Below are 19,783 nucleotides of genomic sequence, written 5' to 3'. Positions count from 1 at the left end.
ATTTCTCAAGTATATGTTAACAGCACCGTCAGTCCAAAAATTGCACCCTCCTCTACTCTCCAAACTCACTCAATTCTTTCCTAAAAAATGGCAAACCGACACATAAGACTCCGTACTTCAGATCTATCCTCAGAGTTAGTAAGAAAAGCCTATATAACTTGCGATATAGATGGAAAAGTAAGATCTTGACATCTAAAGGCCCTTCAATCAGCTTACTAATCCAAAAAATCATTAGAAACAGGTCAAATACGCTTTTTACTCTCATTATCGCCAAAGCACTATTCACTCAACGCATCAAAAAAAACACCTTATAAATTGTCAAAAATTCAAGAACTCTCTACCAAATGATTTTTGGGCCTCAATATATCGAAAAAAAGAGCCTCAATTAACTCTCTCTTCTATGGCTTTTACTGGCGTCAAAAAATCGCATGCAGATATCGATGACATATTAGGAATAGCAATTTTTACTGGTGCAAGGCCTTTCTGCACATTTGATAGCCCAGAAATGAAGCTATTTGTAAGTACTTTAGATCCTGAATATAAGATCCCCAGAGTCAATAAAATTATCAATTCTATTTTACCAGATTGTTATGCTACTGTACAGGAACAGGTCTTTCAAAAAATCACAAAATCCCAATATCTCAACGTCTCTATCGACGAGAGTGAAGATATTCGTAATCGGCGTATTATGAATATCTCAATAACAAATTCAGAACGGTCTTATTTTATTGCCTCGCGAGATTTACAGGATAAAAATGCAACAACAAAGAATTTGGCAGATTGGATTATCGAAGAAATAAAAGCAGTCATTATTTCAAAAGAAAATCTATTAATTTTTATCCATTTGAATAGCTTCATGATCTAATCGATAGCGATTTTTCAAAAATCAATTCAATTACAACAGATACGTGCAACACTATGCATTCGTTATGGAATATTTTAGCCACGCGAGAAGAGACCAAAAACATCTTTTTATTAGGTTGTGATTCTCATGGCTTGCAGCTTATAATAAAAGATCTACTACAATTGCCAACAATTGCAAATACCTTCAAAAACGCTCAACAGATTATCGCTCACTTCAATTACGCTCCTTTACAGCTTGCAATTCTCCGTCAAATTCAGCTTCAAGAATATGGTAAAGAACGTGCATTATTAGGGTCTGTTATTACTCGCTAGGGCAGTCAATATACTATGTTATTGAGTCTCAAAAACAACGAAAAAGCGCTTATCCAGTACGTGCAAAATAACCCTTATAAAGAGGATATCAAGGCAATTCTTCACTCCATGGATTTTTGGGATAATATCAGCCAATTACTTCATCTTTTAAAGCCGCTTCATAAACATGTAAAGGCTTCGGAGGCTGTAGCATCTCATGCAGGCTATATTTATCAACGCTGGGGTTCTATTATGTAACATCTTGAGAGCTTTAAAAAAGCAATATCAATTGGAGACGATATAGGCCGATATTTGGAGTTGAATTTTCATGACCGCATGCGCTGCTAGGTGTTAGATTTACATTGGGCAGCTCATTACCTGAACCCTCTTACAAAAGATGAAGTCATGCCTCTAATACTGTAACGAAAAGTGCTTTATATTATTCAATGCTATTGTCCAAATAACCCCCATGAAGCTTCATTGCAATTCGCTCAATATCGCTCTGCTACAGGTGAATTTTTCCAATCTAGTTGTTGAGAATATAAGGATAATCCAAAAGCATTTTAGGAGATTCAGGTAAGCATAAAATAACTTCATTTTTTCAATATCTAATAATTTCATATAGAAATCGACATCTCAACTTTCTAGCGAGTTATCCAGCTTAGCATTACGTCTTTTCCACACTACTGCAACGTCTGCGCCTTCAGAACGTGCTTTTTCTGCTCAAAATCGCCAATTAACGCTATCGAGGAATCATATGACGGCTAAGCATACTAATATGGTTACATTTATCTATTTGAATTCACGGTCGCTGCAAGAAACACCAAAAGATAAGGAGGAAGCTATACAACTCGCTCAGGAAGATAATCTTATTTCTCAATGGGGTGAAATGCCTCAAATTTTGGCATTCCAAGCAGAGAAAGCGCAGGCCGTTGAGATCCCCCAAACTGGCCTTCAGGAGGCATTAGTTCACTACGCGCAGGCTGCGCAGACTGCCTTGGCCTGCCATGGCCAGACATGACCTACAAGAGCCTAATTCGTTCAAAAATGCAATAAAAATAAATCAGCATCTATTTCCTTATTGAGTTTAGTGTCATTTTTGTTTTTTTTAGATAGGAATCAGAGAATTTCCAGATATTTCGGGAAAAAATTTAAAAATTTCTGGATTTTTGAAAAATACTTACTGCCCCTAGTAATTTGTTAGTAAAGGGGGGTATTTTGTCAGGCCCCCAGAAATTTGTCAAACCTGACAAAAAAATCGTGTCATGTCAGAGACCCACCCTGACATGACCATTCCCTATCTATCGGACTTTTTACGCGTTAGAACAAATTAAGTTTAGTGCCAAAATTCGATTGGATTGAGATGCAAGCCTGAGTTGCAAAGAACTCATCTATCTAGACATATTTATATGCGAATTTACACTAATATTTGTCATCAAGGGTAAGGTATTGAGAATTGAGTAATGTCAATTTTTGGCATGGCGTTTTGGCGCTATTGATCGTAATTTTGGGTGGTTCTAATCCTTTCCCAATGTGCTTAGTGCCAAATATTCCGACATAGTCAATAGAGCCAGATAAAGGAAATGGATACGTCGCTTCCAATATATCCATCAGAGCAATATATCACCCTCTGGCTATGATATCTATGGTTATTATTATTTAATCATTTTTACCGACCTTACCCAGCTATAAGCTATGAAGGCCTCATTTCAGTGGGCGCTAGGGGCCTTATAAGGGTCTGATAAAGTTTGGTATGAACAGTTTTGGCGAGATACGCTGCTTTTGTGTACTGTCGGAGAGTTGACCACTGACCACACCATGAGATCTATGAATCTTGCTGTCGAGATAGACCTGATTCTATAATTTCATATGGACTCAATCCGTTTTATCCTCTCTACACATCGCACACAGGTTTGAAGATTACATGTAATAGTGATAACACCAAACCCGTATGCTTAGCAACTGATAAGACTTCTTACTCTCGAGGTATATTTATTGAAAACCTAGTTAATGTTACATGCATGGCTTGGCAGTTTGTGCATCATTTCATTTATCACCACACACGACAGCTGAGTCTAGGAGCAAGCCCCATTTCAATGAAGCCCAATGTCTCCAGAAAACCGGTCTAAATCTGATTTCAGTTCTGCAATTTTTCCTCTGTTTCAGCATCCAATCCAAAAGCAATGTGGGATAAAACTAAAATCTTAGTAACTTTCCCTGTATATTTTTTCAACACAACTATATTAACAGTTTTATTTATTATGCGCTTCCTGGCTCAGCTGGCCAGTCCAGAGGTGGCACATTAATGGCTTCTGACGGAGTGGTTGTATCGCGAATCTTGGTTTTGGAAAGCAACACTGGGATGGATAACCTCATCATGGATCCTGCGATTGAATGGTGTAACGAATCGCAAGGCATTGAATCCAGGACCTCGATTTAACCCTAGTTGGCCAGATAAGATTGTAATTGTCACAGGAGGTTCTTGTGGGGTTGGAGCAAGCCTTGTCCACAAACTGCCAGAGCTCGGGGCGACGATCGCCATTTTGGATGTGAAACTACCTCAATTTATACTTGGTGCGTTATTTTGATGAATTTCCTCGCGAGCGGCCGTATCAATACGCCAATACTTGAACGAAAACTATGATCCTTTGCTTAGGTTCAAAAACACACTTCTTTGAGCTTGATGTCTCACCATTCGATGATGTCAACGAAGTTCGCGTGTTATAACCGCTCAACTAGGAATGCTGCTATCATTACTGGGAGGACGATTCTTGCAGCTTCTGAACAGGTTATTCGGTCCACGTTCGACATTAATGTCTTTGGCGCGCTCTCCTGTCTCAAGTTATTCCTCCCAGCCATGATTGCAGCAAATCGCGGCCATACGCTTGTAATGTCATCCGCTACTGCTTTCCTCACTGTAAGTAGTGTGGTAGATAATTCGGCTAGCAAGGCAGCTGTAACAACAATTGTGGAGGGTTTACGGACTGAGTTGAAGCATAAACATGGAAATTCCCATGTGAAGTTAAGCGCTTATTTTCCCGGTACCATCTCGACTACTCTGTTTCAAGGCATTGTACAGCCGGCCCCGGATTTTATGTTGCCTATACTGCACCCCGACGAAGTCGCAAACAGAATAATCTGTCCCCTCCAGAGAGGAGAAAGGTATGTGGTCACATCTTACATTAAAAATGAAGCCATAGGGAAAATAAACATGTTCTCCGGCGCTGATAGAATTTCGGATATATTAGCGAAATTGTTACAATACCAAGAGTCATGAGCGCAATACCGTGGTTTAGGACTCTTCCTCACTGGATTTAATTGAGTATACAAGATAGTTTAAGCTACGTGATGGATCATATCGTTATCAAGAGAGAGCAAACGTGAAGTTACTGAATGAGGGAGGGAAGCAGATAACGTGGCTTTAATCAAGTACTAGACTGCACTAGCAAATGGGGAGGTAGCAAAAGCAATCGCTGCGCGGCTCGCTACCATTTTCAACATCAATGAGGAGGATATTGACTTGAATCAAGCCCTGGTGATTCACGGTGTCGATTCACTTGTCGCGGTCAAGCTGCGGAATTGGCTGGCTGCAGCGAGCCGGGCCAAGTTGTCCATCTTTGAGATACTTCATGCCAGTTCATTACATGAGATGGCATCTTTAACAATGGCGAGAGCCGAGTTGTTCTGAGTTTCAAGGATACGAGACTAAGGATCTGTCAATCGTTTGCACATGCAAATGGTACTGAGGCCAGGCCGCACTAAAATTATTAATCCGTGATTAGGCCTGGAATAACGGCGAAGTTGCATGTAGTCCAATAAAGAGTCGCCTAAACGGATTGCAAAATCCATGCATGTCTCAAACATTAGATGCATGAATTCTTTAAGGCTAGATGGGCCTCTAGCTAAGCAATAAGATATATGTTGAAAATGAGGCCACCTGACTGGGTTTGGATAAGCGCAAACCCTGCAGAAATTTGGATTATCGAACGTGACAAATACCGTTATTAATAAAGATATTAGGAGACTCGAAATATATGTTAAAGTGAATGAATAGGTTATAATACTAGATATCATAATACTGGAGGTAATTAATGTGCTTGTGGTAGATGATAGTACCGAGGTAGTGCTGGTGGGAGATGTCATACCATCCACCCCAGTATATAAATAGAGTGATTATATAGAATTCAAGGTATTATGAATAATTTAAGTACATTTCTATTTAGTTAGCTTGTACATTAATAATGAGCAGGTCTTCTTGTAGGGTGGAAGACAGTAATATATATACGCAAAGAAATATAAAAATTGACTATATTTGATGACTTATGCGATATAGTTGATAAATGACTTTAGAAATATTATTAATGAGTCAACAATCTATTAGTTTGAAAATATATATAATTAAATTTGCTTTTTTAAGCTGAGTTTCACCATTATAGGAATTTCTATTTCCAAGTTCCTGTGGCGGTATTATATAATATCACAACCTGGAAAGTGGGAGTATTCGCTCCCTAAGATGCTGCGCGAAAAGGCTAGAATATTGAGGATGGTAAATCCTCGCCACTACTCTCTTATATGGTAAGGCTACCAGAGCTATCACAAGCGGCGGATGTAGATAGAGCTCATCGAGCTCAGTGTAGATCCGCGGACCGATCTATTGAATAAGGAGAATCCATATTTCAGATAAACCATGACTGTCATGTCGTGTGCCGCGACGAAGAGATCAACATGTCGAGCAGAGCACGACGTCCGCACATGGCATTTTTCTGAAAGCTGCTGGACGAGTGCAGTCATCAACCAATGACAAATAAGTCAAAACGTAAATTAGTACAATTTTAAAATAGAAGGAAAGCGCTGCTGAAGTGAGACCGGTCGAGGAGGGGCTTAGTAGGCCTGATTCCAGTGCCTCCCGTAAAAGGCGTGGCTCACACCCCCTAGGTATTGATTAAGCTGCGCCCCTGTGCTCTGCGGAGTGTGTGGGAGGACATCTGGAAGTGGTTGAGTAGTCTTCACTGGAGGTAGCACACAACATGGACGCCCGAACCGAACCTGAGATTGTTTTGTATGACTTGGCCTTTAACAAGAACGTCTGCTTCTCTCCCGTTGTCTGGCGTATCCGCCTGATGCTTAACTATAAGATTATCCCTTATCGGATCATTTTTCTCGAATTTCCTGACATTGAGCCTACATTGAAAACTATGAGTTGCATTGGCCTTTTTTCTACATCACGTTCTTCACTTCGAGCCCCCCTCCCTTCCATTTTCTACCTTCTCAGATCCCAATACACAGCCAAAAAATCTCCGCTTCGCGCGTAAAGAAGTCTTTTCAGCTGAAATCATCAAGCGACCGTAACTAAGGTGGACTAAATCGAAGTTAGGAACAATGCGTAAATTATACAAAAATTACCAGCCGACACGAGCTAACACCTTCAGTACACATAGTTAACCAATCAGAATCTATTCAGTGATTATGTAAATCTCGCAATAACCCTAGCGACCTGGTCCCCGCTGAATCGGCTTCGGAATCCAAAATCAAATATACGGTCCCTACCATCCAACACGTACCGAGTAACAATTTTATGATGGACTCAGTCACTATCGTGCAATTTCTTGAGTTGACCTACCAAACCTGACGGTAGTGATAACGTCAGAGCTGAGGCGTGAGATTGAGGCTAAAGCTCGCGCTGTGGACGATGGAACCTTCCAAATTCGGTGATGCCGCGCGAGGCTATGCTTGGACACCGGCTCGAGGACCTGCTTCTTGAACCAGAAAAAGAGGAGGAGTACAGGAACGCGGTGGGTGACCGCATGCGCGTCGTCAACGATCCGATACGGACGAACAAGGCCGATGGGCCGTTTGTGCTTGGCGCACGACCGAGTATGACTGATTTCCTTTTACGGGGTGCCTTCAGTCTGCGAGAGCGGTGAATGAGGAGCCATTCCAGAAGATGGTCAAATTCCCAGGTTACGGGGATATTTCTGAGGCGTGTCTACCTTACATGGAGAAGGCGGACTGAGCCGGTGGAGTCGCTGGGCAAGCGACGACATAGCGCATGGAATAGATGCCCTGAATACAAATACATTAACATTCGAAATCGACTTTGTAGAACAGAGCGCCTTCATTTGACGTGAAATGCAGAGCACGGAAACCAACCATTTCCTTTCGTACTGCACCGACCCAATGTCGCTGATGTACCGCCAGCTTCTTTACAAGAGGCGAAATGAGCCTTTAGTTGTCTTGCATCTCAGAACTATGACTGTGGATTTGGTTGTATTAAAATAAAGAGGTCTGGGATGAAATCTTGTACCAATTGATAAATTGGCCTCCGCTCATACCCAGTAATTTAACCACTGAACAAATCTGGCCAAGCCTCCACGACCTGCTTCACCACGTACTGTAGATCCTGTTCCTTGCTTTCTATATCTAATGGCTCAGTCTGCCATTTGAGCTCAAAGGCCAAAACTTGAGAATGCAACTCAGTCTGATTGTAGTCTGCCGTTGGCGTCGACGCAAGATATTCAACAAATATTTGCCACTTCGGTACGTAGTAGGTCGATACCAGCCCTGACCAATCCTTTGCGGCGTAGGTATCGATCTCCCCATTAGGGCCCCAGAGCGTGATCTGGTTTCGGGCGCTATACTCGTAGTATGCCGCCTCCGACTCGTTGCCTTGAGCCCAAGCACGAGCAGCATCAATCCATCGACTGAGTTGGAAATTTCTGTTGGTGGAGAGGACAGTGTCGATGGAATTGAGAAGACCAATCATTTTAGCGCCCTGGGCATATATCTCGGCGCTGGATGCGTTGGACTGGGCGTATAGATCGCACAAGTCTGCATAGATCGTGCCCCACCCATTCGCCATCACCTGTCGCGTAATATCCACCAGATCGTACTGATAGGAAGGATTTGACCAGAGAGCTGGTTGTGCTGCGGCCGCCTCAAACACGTATTTCCATACCTGAACCAGGTCTGCTGGATCATAGACCACTATGGTGGGATCAAACCCGGTCCAGTCGAGTAGACCGGAGATGGCAGGCTCATTCACAAAGATGGATCTTGTTACACATATGGAAGCTGTGAGATTTGTGTTATTATAAGCAGTCGCGCGCAGGATTTCCCATCCATGATAAAGGCCCTGAGGGATTGAGCCCGAGCCCGCGTACCGCGCTGTCACCCAATTGTGGAAGTATTGTTCAGTATCAACGGGTGTTTCGGACCAGGCTTGGTGGAGCAACAGATCATATACAACTTCGTTACCTTCCTGGCCTTCCATTGTGAGGCCGAGCCCAACCATTGAAGGTGAGCTCGCCAATGCTTGCATAGAATTCTGGGTAATGTTCTCGATTTGTCCGTATATACCCTGGTTTCCTCCATAATCGTGCACCATGCACCAAATCCAAGGCTTTCCGTGGTAGGAATCAGTGCGCTGCCACTGGGGCTTCGATTCTGAGAAGAGATCCAGGATCAGCATGTCACCGCTATTTGCCACCCCGGACAAGTAAGCCTCGATACGGTCCGCGGTCCAAAATGACTCTGCCTCGTAGAAGAGCCAGCCTTGCATCATCCAAATGGCGTTGGGGTCCGCTGCCTTGAGACTGTTGATTGTGCTAGCAGCAATGTCAGTCAGGTATGTCGTGTTTCCAGAGAATGGATTTATCTCATTGTATTGATCTAAGGCATAGATGTTAGTCACATTTCCATAAGCAGCTTTCTGTTTCGAAATAAAACTATTCTGCAATGGGCCAAAGTGATCATCCAACGGTTCCAAAAATGAATCGTTGCTGTACTGCGGCGGAAAATTACCCCACGATGGGGCCTCGACCACAGATGCATTGGGGAAGACGCGGGTAATGGCACGTGGAACGAATCCAGTGAACGCAGGAAGTACTGGTGTCATTCCAAGCTCCGCCATTCTGGCGACGATTTGCTTCTGTAGGTTGAACTGGTTCTCAATCCACGAGTACGGCAGCTCGCCGCCCCAGGAGCCTTGAATATTCCCAAATCGGTTCCAGGCTTGAAAGGCTGGGCTACTCAGAAAAGAGAAAATCTCTGCGTCAGTCAGGCCAATCTCCTGGAAGACTTCGACTAGTGTCTTCTCGAAACCAACCCACGCAAGAGGAAGGTTAACCCCATGGAGAGACATCCAGTCCAACTGCAATTCCCACTCCTCCCAGTCCCAGAAGGATGCGGTATACGAGAAGGTCACTAGATCCCATAATCAGCGTCAGTCCTCATGGCGAGAGATCTCCCTATAAGAGCGATCTGTAAACCAGTGATAATACCGGTGTTCAAATCATAACGCCAGGGCACAACGCTGGAGCCCTTGAGTGGTTCGTTTAGACGAGGGAGTTCGCTTGGCGCTAGGTCTAAGCGATTCCCAATGTACCAGTAAATACCGACATGGGCAATATCAGACAGGTATTTGTGAAGCCTGTGGTAATTGTTTATGATAAACATACTTAGCGACATTGTTTCTACATAGCGCCAGACTCACTGGTCGCTATGAGTGGAGAACAGGCCCGTACCCAGATGACAGTGCACTGATCGAATTTCCTTCTACCAGAATCTTCCCGTCGTCGCTCGTCGAAACCACGAATTGATCGTTTGGTTTCTCCGATGCGGACAGAACTACACTTGGTGTCGCATTGACAAGCGAAAATTCGAAGCTGTCCACATGCTGGGGAATTCGTCGCTTGACCAGGTCGTATATACCTTGAGTAGATATGGTCTGGCTAGTGGCACTGACCGTACCAAGCCAGCCCCAGGCTAGGCCGCTCAAGTATCGCATTCTATTCACTCTTCGCAATACGGAGGTGATTGCAAAGATTTAGACGAGAGCATTTCCATTATGCGCGAGGCTAGTTAGTATTTAAAGTTGTCCACGCTCAAGCGGTGACTCTGACATATTATTGTTGCTTTCCCCTTGATAACACCAGCCTGCGGGGTCGTTAGAGTTACACCAGCTGAGACCCATTTTTTGCGATTTTTCGTTGCAACCATATAATAGAAACAAGCTAGGGCACTTAAGTCGGACGGGATAGAACTAGGTTGGCAGAGCTAGCATTTATTGCGGGGCCTACCCAAGGATGAGACATGACTCGAGAAGCTGTTCTAAGAGCGAAAAAGGTAGAGGTCGTGGTGCATTTGCCGGGACCTTGTCCACTGGGAGAAAAGAGAGAATGGGAATGAGGCAAAAGGGTAATCCATTCGAAGCTAATCGAAGATAGATGTTGGCGCTAAAGTTATTAATTAGTTGTATCGGTACTTATCAATATATTCTTACCAATAAGCTTTAGGATCAACTCTTACTACGTTTATCTCAGTTTAGCGCAGCGGCCGCTCTCAAGCACCTTAGCACACAAATTATATGGAAAGATACATTAACTCGACCTGGATACCTTGGCGTGGTCATGTATTGTTGCTCTTCTAGGGAGGCTAGGAGGTCTTGGGTAGATATTGATTATGGAGGCATGAAATGGAAGGAGGGTATATATATGACTTCTATTGCTACTCTATTCTCTTTATTTTACGTAAGAGCTTAAGATGCCTTTGTCCGTTAAGAACTAAGAAAGAACCCCGATTGTTTGGCGCCATTTTCGCGTCTGCCAACTCTAGATGTCTGATTGGGTCGTACGCTATGTGCATGGAAGACTAGAACAGACCTTTCTGACTCTAGATATTGGATACCAGGATATGTGATGTCCTATTATTGATCTTACATCCAAGCATTCTATGTGTTTATATATACGCTTACACCAATCGCAGCATCAATTTCCAATACCTTCCCTACTCTCTAATTAAAATTGGCATAAGTTTACTTTGAATTCGAGATAATAGGCTGCTTGCATAATCATATAATCCATGCTTCAAGGATTTGTCAACTCCGCACAAAAACAAACTCTATATACAAGTATAATTGGTAGTGCATTAGCGTAGTGAGTGCATGCTGCTATTAAATCAACTGGCAGGAACCGCTGGGAGTATAGCCCATAAGTGATCTTTGGTTCCATTATCTTCAAACTGAACGACATTCGCACTGTTGTCCATCGATTCGCCATCGACGCCCACGACAAGACCGCTTTGCTTGTTTCTAATGAGGAATAGGCCGCTGTTCTGTGATTCGATACGCCAAAGTTGATCTTCCATTCCGTTATCCTCATACTGTTGGAGAACCGCACTGTCGGCCGTTGACATGTCCTCTACGCTCAGTAGGAGACCGCTATTCAGGTTCATGATCTTGTACCAGCCACCTGCGGTGCGAATAAATTGCCAGAGATGATCCCCCGATCCATTGTCGTCATATTGCTGTATAGTTGCATTGTTTGATTTCGACTCATTTTCCACACCCATAAGCTTCGCACTGTTATTATTTTGCAGCTCAAAGATCGCCGGGGTCCACACTTCGAACTCGGAAAGACCCCAGCCATTCCCGGCACCGGGATTCGGTGCGACAACCTGCAGCTTTGAGGTAACGACTGTGGGAAAGGTGATTACCGTCTCGGCATTCGACGTAGAAGACGATACATCGGCCTGTTGATTGGGGATAGTTGTCCAGGCGCTACCCGTCCAGTACTGGAGGTCGAAACTAGCGGGTAGATGTACGCCAACATTGTCATAATAGAAATAAAGCCGCACATCAGAGATAGATTGAGAACGCTGGAAATCCACGCCAAAGGAGTCCTGCGCGTTCGGGCTGGTGTATGAGGTCCAACGGCTATTCTCAGGGATCCCAGTACGCCAAACGATGCCATCAACGGCATTCCAGGCATTGTCGTGCTGGAAGGTAAAAGAAGCAAATGGCGTGGCTCCAAACGGAAATTGTTGGCCGTTGGCAGCAATATTGACTTGTTGGTTGATTGTTTGGTCGATAACGGGGCCAACATTGACTGTGAGCGAACCTAGCGTGCTACGGTTACCAGCGAGCTGTCCATCAAGGTAGACCTTCAAACCCTGGCCTTGATTGTACGACGACCCAGAACTATCCCATATGATAGTCACATTGTGGCCGTGGTACGCCACGTTCTCTAGGGCAAAGTGATCCCACGATGACGGCACAAGGGGATTAACTATTACAGTGTCATTTGGCTGTGCTCGCAAGCCGATGAGCCCGGCGATAACATTGTCGACGAAAGTCGAATGATTATAATCCTCACTATGATCCTCAGAGTCGTATATCCAGGAATCCGCATCGGGATCATGAGCCTCGGCGATATATGGCTGACCGTTCTTGAACTGGGTCGCGGCATACTGCTGAAGTAGAGTGATGTAATCAGCTGCAGAAATGTATTGCTGGGGTGGATAATTGTTGAGAACGTTCTCTACAGCAGTCAGGGTCTGCGATGTGGCATAGGGCCAGGATGGTCCATCCCAACGGCAGCAGTTACTGGCTTCGTACATGAATAATTGGCTGCGTCGTTCAAGTGTTGTGGGACCGTAGGTGGCTGCAAAGCCCTGAGAGTCCTTTAGCTGCTCAAAGGCGACGCTGTCGGACGCCTGTGGCATATTGAACATCCACGGTATGAAGCCCATTAGCTCACGCGAGGTGAGCAAAGCGCCGGTAGGATTGTCATCGCGGGCCATATGCATGAAGTGCTGTAGTTCACTATCCCATAGATTGGCCTGCATTGCTTTCTGGAGAGCGTCAGCCCGTCCGCTGTATTCATCCTCCACCATTGAATTGCCCGCCAAGTTGGCAATTGCCGCGATTGCCCGGGCATCTCCATACTGATAGCTGTTGATGGTAGGACGGAAACCGGCGCCGCCATGGTACGGATCACTTGAGTTGTAAGATGCAGCACTATACTCAGTTGCATCCCAGACGGGGAATTGCCAGTAAAGCCCTATGGTGTCGTTGAAATGATTATCCCAGCCACGGTACTGTGTGACGAGGTTATCTAATTGTCCAACTACAAAACCCTTATCTCCAGTTACCAGATACTGTCTCCACACTGAGCTTGCAGCCCAGAAACTATACTCGTGCGCCCAGTCGACAGTATCAGGATTATCAAGAAAGGTGGTTGGTTTGCTGAGCTGTCCCGGCCCTGCAATCCAGTAGTTCACCACATCTTGGCCGTACTGGAGGTTACGGAGCCAGCGTCCTTCACTGATATGGTGACCTGCCGCAGCATTGATGCCGCCATAGGGTGCACCATAGCTAACTGGCTGCAAGAATTCACTAGCCATGTAGCCATACTGGGCTCCAGTATAAACAAGGTGCTCTCGGTAGGTTTCCCAACGATAGTAGTAAACCTCTTGAATCTGCACTTGCTCTGTAGGAAGATCGAGAAAGGGTATGTTCTGCTCAAACCATTCGGGATTCTCAAGGCCAGCAAGTAGCTCAGTATGATTGAGGAAAGATGTGCCTGCTCCCGAGACAGTCTGCCATGATAGAGCCAGAGTAACTGCTGTAACAATGTTCCGCCAACCAACTGCACGCATTATGTGTTAATAATAGATGCAATGATAGAATTAGATGAAGAGGAGATTGTGGAACACAATATTGGCCAACATGAAGACACCTCCGGACGATACTCCTTAGTTTTCTTTTTGTATTTGAATTTTTAAAGTGATCAATGTCCACTAGGTATGAATCAGTGCTTTTTGGCTTGATCACCGTGATCATTCGAGTACACTTAAGCACCAAAGTAAAAGAACGAAAGACAGTCGGTACTAACTAATAAAAATGTTTCTCAAAACTTCAATGGGAAAATTATTCTATATATTCATATTCTATGGGATTTTCTTGAGTTATTTGGTGTATGTAAGGGCACTATTAGCAGACTAGCCCGAATCCACTGCAACCTTCGTAGTACATAGTTGATGACCGCTAGGCTAGCACCGATGGATCAGCTTCAGAAGTAGCATTCGACCAATTTAAGACACCGAATATCTTTCTAGAAACAATCTGATGATGTTCTCCTAGTCCTTGAAAAGCTTAGTTCTGATCCTAATCCAACCGTATGTCAGATACCTACTGCTAATCAGTTGACTAGTCATCGGATTTATTCCTTAAAGAGCGTAGGATTTTTTTTTCAAGCTCATGATGCATTGATTATTTTAGATAGTCCTAATAACTCAGTGGTTTCATTTGTCATCATAGTAGCATCCGTTGATGGAGCTACCTTCAGCCACATTTCCGGAACCGTACATAGGGACTATTTCAGGTTGACAGCCCCTTTTAAACGTGAAAGCAAGCCGCCGATGGACATTTTTCCTATTCTAGGTGATGAATCTAAGCCATATAGACATGCATTTAAGGGTCTCCTGCTATGCTTCTTCTCTTCCCTCCTACCATGTCAGACCTTGTACATTCTGTTCTCAAGTCACCTAGTTACTTTGTCATCTCTTACCTACCCAAACAATTGATGGCATAATGTAATTATCAGAGAGTATCAGGCGATTACGAATTTGCATATTTTAAGCATCTAGCTTAAAGTTCCGTTAGATAAAGCTTCCTAGTGACAAGATTAAGGGAGAGACGATAGCTAGGGTGTCTATTAATGGCTTTTTGGGGCCGACGGGTTTCAGCAAAGCGCAAAGCCCCGAACTGGTAAGATGACAGAATCTTTTCCGGGGCGGGTTAAGCTTTTTCTCCAATAACACTATACTTTTGTATTAAGTCTTCAAATTGGTGTCCATTGTGGGTCTTGATTCTACATAGAAAAAATATGCTATATATTTTACATATGTTACTTCCTATCTTCGAAAGGCGTGGACAAGAATGAGGATTTTGGTACCTGGTTGAGTTAATCCTAACAATGTTTATATGTCGCACTTTGCCTTAACCCATGTCGTATCATAAATTAGCCCCCAATTCGGAGGCAAGTCACCGCATGCACCATACCATTCCAACCAACCAACAGCCTTTATTTCAGCCTCTTCCAATCCCAAGCATGATACTAGTCTCCTTGTGGGATAAAGAACGAACTGCTGACAGAGCAGCATATAGGCTAGTTATTACCTAGAAAGGTGCGATCCAGCGCTTAGCCTGTAACGCTTAGAATAAGGGATCCTACTACAAGGATGAAGTTAATTAAATTTATAAATAAGTATGCATAACTCAGATCTCTTGTATTGGATCTGAAGTATTCATAAGTTGATGGCCTTCCTTCCGGTACTAAATATATTCTTTTAATCTATTTCACAGTGCCTTCGTGATCACATAAATATGTCGTTTTATGTTATTAGATCACTGCCCTTGCTGCTATACGAATATAATTAACAATTTACTGGTGTTTATATGCTCGGAATATACGCTCTGGAGACATTGAGCAGATCAGTTATGAAATTTGGAAATGTTTCAAGTCAAGGCTAGAGCTCAGTAAATCAGTACCTGTAGTAAGAGATAATCTGCAGATATCTGCAAAAAATATCGCACGATCAGATCATCCTTTCAAATTACCTTTTACCTGCATGTAATATATGCCACACACATAGGGATTGATCTTATCTGACATATCAATAACGTAACTGGAATACGAAACCACTTCGAATTTCTCCCGAGGTGATTTATATCAATATTCCCGCCAAAATTAGGAGTAAGAACCTAGCACCGGAGAAAACAGGTTAGATCAACTTTTTGGATGTAATACGTATTTTTTCAGGGGCCGCATTTGAATTAAAAGTAAATATGGTTACAAATTGCCTTCCATTTCGAACACAAGTAGATACGTTTCAAACTTTAAGGACCTAGATAGACTAGTCCGTATATAATTATTAATGCAATAAAGTTCTCTTCCGAGTCCGAATCGCATGATCTTAAACCACAAAATGTCTGAATAAGATGTATTGTGACGGTGCCAAGAACATGATGCCATCTCGAAGCAGCACTCAATAGTTGAAGTGGGGCAACATCGCCCTCACAAATTATTACACACAAATAGAGGTGGAGCTGTCATGGTTCAAAAACTTTGCCAAGGCTTCTTTTGACTTCATTTGTTTGATTGAGCACTTTTCTACAAAATATATCTAAGTTTCATGGTATAATCTACGCTATGCATAGCTTTGCGAAATATTCAGAGTATATGTCTATAAGGTGTCCACGTCATTATTAATCCCAATGCTTAATATCAATCCAATATCCACATATTGCCGCCTCCTTGTACCAGGTCTTTTCGTTCACGATGGTTAAATATCCGACTCGAAGCCCATTCATGAATAGGTTCCCACTTACGACATGTATGTATAGTATTCATATCTAGAGCCAATGCCGATGTCGCTAAACTGCGGAGAATACCCTCGTTAGAGTCATTGTCCCTTGGCTTCTCGTACCAAATCATGGGGGAAATATCCGCCTCACACAAAGGCTATGTCTCAAAAAAATTAATACAATTATCTGCATGTTCCATTTTATAAGACTCTTTGGCGACATGGGTATGGTTGTAATAAGCTTAGTATAAAAATTGTCTCAGGCGGTTGTGTGTGATCGAAAATTGGTTTTAAGAATTAAATATTTCCAGGCATACCTTTATTCTAAAGCCAAAACTCATAAGGCAGTGTAGACTGTGATAGACTTGTAAACTTTTAAAAGGCTAGTCAATAGATACATTTTGGAATTGTGCCCCCTATCCAGCAAAGAACGTGCCATCTTCTGGCAATTGAAAAGTATCTTGCGCAAATTTGCCAATTTCAGTAGTATATAGATTGATATTCAGGCCTATAGCATATAGTTACTCAACGCTTTCAATTCATTTATAATCTCTCAAAATACCTTGCAGAAGACTTCTCCATGCTGATCGATTTCCGGGCTTGCTGGACCGACATAGAGATGGTCATCATCGCTTTTCATGTTGCGCTCTTCGAATTCAATAAGTGAACGTGCAGAGACTAATATTCATATGTTTATATTCTTAGAGATATAACTAGCGGTTGAGATACTCACACAGATCTGTAGAAACCCCAGGCAAATAATCCCTATTGAATTCACGAAGACACAAGACTCCCGTTGTAAAACTGAATATACCGGCGAAGATCCATGGAACGGCTTGCTTCCAGCAAGGTCTGTAGTTACTGCTTCCGATACTGTGCTGGTGAACTGCCAAGATATATTCTTAGTCCTGTGTTCTCAGTAACCGGTCTGAACTTTCTGTAGACATCTCTGTCATTTTGATGAGTTCGCGAGACCAAGTTGTTGACGTCGGGCACTTAGAGGATGGTGACGTTAACTGACATCTTGGAAAAGTATGGGCGTGCACTATGAGGTAGTTCAAGTCGTTGTTCTTTTTCCCCTTCCCTTCAAGCTGTCACCGTTCGTTTCCGTAGCGTAGATGTCGTGATCGTTAGCAATTAGCTTGGCCCAACATTGAACGTTACCAATAAGCTAGTAAGACTGGAGTAACAAAAATACATTAATTATTTTACAATAATTACGCTGGCATCATACAATGATTATCTGTTTCTGTGCCTTCGATACATCAGTGTGGTGCTGTCTTGCGTGCGTGAATTGAGCGTTCATTGACTTGTTGATTTGAATGGTTCGTAAGACATGGATTATGGCATATAGCATAAACATGACGGTTCATTGACTCCTGGTTTTGGAAAATACAGTAAAGGTCTCAATTATTTTATTAGAGGACGGTGACGTGCCGCTGCGGCGTCCATTTTACATCTGAACTACAGCCAAGTTGCGCCACATTGGGCGACCATCTGGGAGGAAGGGCAGATGATGATTTCAAATGAAATTACCTGGGGTACCTATACATAGTACATCAGGGTCTACATCAGGCTCATGATAGTTCGGTGCTATCTATAGATCAGGTATTGTGCACCCACAACATCTGTAACGGACAAAAGCCATGATATTATGAGTCGTCATTGCCTTCCTCGCGTATGGTTCATCGTCCATACGACATTTTTATTACAGCTTATCATGGTTTCAACTTCTATGATTTCGCGAAACTGTGCGTCCTGTGCGGGCTACCATATATTATGATCTAGACCCACTATTTTGTACATTATAGTCTGAACTTATGTGTTCATTTCTCCTCTTTAACTTCATCGTCGCCAATAAACAGGTAGCAGACGACTCACTGAGAATGTCGTAGCGTGTTGTCGATGAGGACAAGGAAAATACGAGATCTCTAGTAGAAGAGACATTGCCGTGACCAACGTGGTCAAACGCTAATCAGAAAGACCTGTGATAAACATAGCACTGCCTTCGACGCATCAACGACGACTATTGATATTTCACGATGCATAACAGCGTAATGCAGAATTTTGCCATACAAATTACATGGTACTAGTACTACAAAAGTGGGCTATCTCGCATTATAAAAGTCTTATATTATAGTATATAAAGTATTCTGGCAGTAAGCATAATTGACGTGCGGGTATATATCAATTTCCTATCAAAAGGGTACAGAGTACAAATAGAATGATGATAGTATGAATTACACTATACTGTCTACTCACAACAAAGGACCAAATATAAGAAATTGACACTGTAACAATGGATGTTAACAGAAGGACTACAAAAACGTGAGACTATCACTAAACCAGTTAGAATCCTATAAAATAAGATTCTACATATATTTACTCAAGAAACTCACCATAATTATAGTGACTAACTGTAATAGGGATAGACCCAGGGAGCATGTTCAAGCCTAATCCAGCAGGACCGGGGGGCTCGGGGATACCCCGGGGTCAATTGTGATATATCACAATTGATACCATAAGACCCCGGGCATGATGCCAGTACCCCTCACCTCGCTATATATGCCTTTATCTAGTTAGATTAGGTATCAATGACCTGAGATAGGGACTCAAGCATATAGGCTTGGTTTCCCACCCGGAGGGAGGAAACCAAGCAATATCTTTTGTATAATCTTTGACATAACTTTCAATATAAGACTACTCGGCTTCGAATAGCCTTCGGCTCGAAGCATTCCCTAACTATATAACCTAAACCGATAACTCCCTCCCTAGTAGCCTTGCTCTATAGCATCGATATCAATCGGTGAAGCTTCAACTCACCCACATCTAGTCTATCGAGACTCCCCCGGACACGGTCCTGCCAGACCGTGTTACACTAACTTGGAACAGACTAGAATAAAAGAATAAATTTATATTATTTATATAGAAGATATTCTCTAGATAATAAAAATTCTTAAATAATAGAAAGCAGCTTGACTATATTTATATATTAATTTAATATTAGTAAATTTAGTATAATGAGAAATAGACATGCTCTTTAACCATGCAAGCTATCACCCACTACTTGCTGATTCCTAGAAGGATTGATCGACCTACAGTCGATTATAGAAATTAATTAGTTCCTTTGAAGCCTTACAGAATAGTGAAATCCTTTAATCTTACGCGTTGGTCTCTCCCGGAGAGTATCTTCCCTAGTATGGGCAAGACATATGTCAAGTTGAATAGGCCCGTTGCAACCAGCATCGGGGAAGTGAATGTAGAGAGAATAGAAGCAAATCAACTTGTAGCACTCAACATATCAATTGGGAACATTTTGCTTCCTTAGTTGTTATAAACACATACAGTCTCTAAAGGGAAATACACGAGGAATCCTTTTACCAACCCTCCTGAGGGAACAATGCAGCGAGGCAGACCTAAAAACTAATTAAATTCCCCACCCTCGGCGATGATGACTCAAGGTCAGCTATTTCTAGCGATGTCT

General features: G+C 42.8%; 4 protein-coding genes across 4 annotated transcripts; 2 read left to right on the top strand and 2 right to left on the bottom strand.

The window, feature by feature from the left end:
* Positions 1-3,856: 3,856 nt before the first annotated feature.
* BGW36DRAFT_360568 (uncharacterized protein) lies at positions 3,857-4,432 on the top strand (the record flags this gene model as incomplete). The annotated part of the gene is made up of 1 exon (XM_046214189.1): positions 3,857-4,432. One exon carries the CDS (start codon positions 3,857-3,859, stop codon positions 4,430-4,432), a length of 576 nt encoding a protein of 191 aa, XP_046071692.1.
* A 1,750-nt stretch (positions 4,433-6,182) lies between these two features.
* Positions 6,183-7,376, top strand: BGW36DRAFT_417795 (uncharacterized protein; the record flags this gene model as incomplete). The annotated part of the gene is made up of 4 exons (XM_046219395.1): positions 6,183-6,463; positions 6,646-6,765; positions 6,830-7,053; positions 7,074-7,376. The coding sequence occupies 4 exons, from the start codon at positions 6,183-6,185 to the stop codon at positions 7,166-7,168; spliced, it is 720 nt and encodes a 239-aa protein (XP_046071691.1). The 3' UTR covers positions 7,169-7,376.
* Positions 7,377-7,383: 7 nt separating this feature from the next.
* BGW36DRAFT_322242 (putative alpha-N-acetylglucosaminidase) lies at positions 7,384-10,432 on the bottom strand. Its single transcript, XM_046212665.1, has 3 exons — positions 9,678-10,432; positions 9,435-9,610; positions 7,384-9,357 (listed from the first exon to the last, which is right to left on the bottom strand). The coding sequence occupies exons 1-3, from the start codon at positions 9,938-9,940 to the stop codon at positions 7,496-7,498; spliced, it is 2,301 nt and encodes a 766-aa protein (XP_046071690.1). The 5' UTR covers positions 9,941-10,432; the 3' UTR covers positions 7,384-7,495.
* Positions 10,433-11,109: 677 nt separating this feature from the next.
* On the bottom strand, positions 11,110-13,590 carry BGW36DRAFT_360566 (carbohydrate-binding module family 13 protein; the record flags this gene model as incomplete). Its single annotated transcript, XM_046214188.1, has 1 exon — positions 11,110-13,590. The coding sequence occupies one exon, from the start codon at positions 13,588-13,590 to the stop codon at positions 11,110-11,112; it is 2,481 nt and encodes an 826-aa protein (XP_046071689.1).
* Between the last annotated feature and the right edge of the window lie 6,193 nt (positions 13,591-19,783).

The sequence above is a fragment of the Talaromyces proteolyticus genome, assembly GCF_021365285.1.
Source record: "Talaromyces proteolyticus strain PMI_201 chromosome Unknown BGW36scaffold_7, whole genome shotgun sequence".
NCBI lineage: Eukaryota > Fungi > Ascomycota > Eurotiomycetes > Eurotiales > Trichocomaceae > Talaromyces > Talaromyces proteolyticus.
The sequence above is the reverse complement of the archived record's forward strand: the minus strand, read 5'-3'. Positions and strand labels throughout refer to the sequence as shown.

Coding starts and splice junctions, on each gene's coding strand:
- BGW36DRAFT_322242 (XM_046212665.1), bottom strand. CDS start 9,940: ATGCGATACTTGAGCGGCCTAGCCTGGGGCTGGCTTGGTACGGTCAGT. Junction 9,611..9,677: donor ATCAGTGCACTGTCATCTGG/GTACGGGCCTGT, acceptor AATGTCGCTAAG/TATGTTTATCATAAACAATT. Junction 9,358..9,434: donor GCGTTATGATTTGAACACCG/GTATTATCACTG, acceptor TATGGGATCTAG/TGACCTTCTCGTATACCGCA.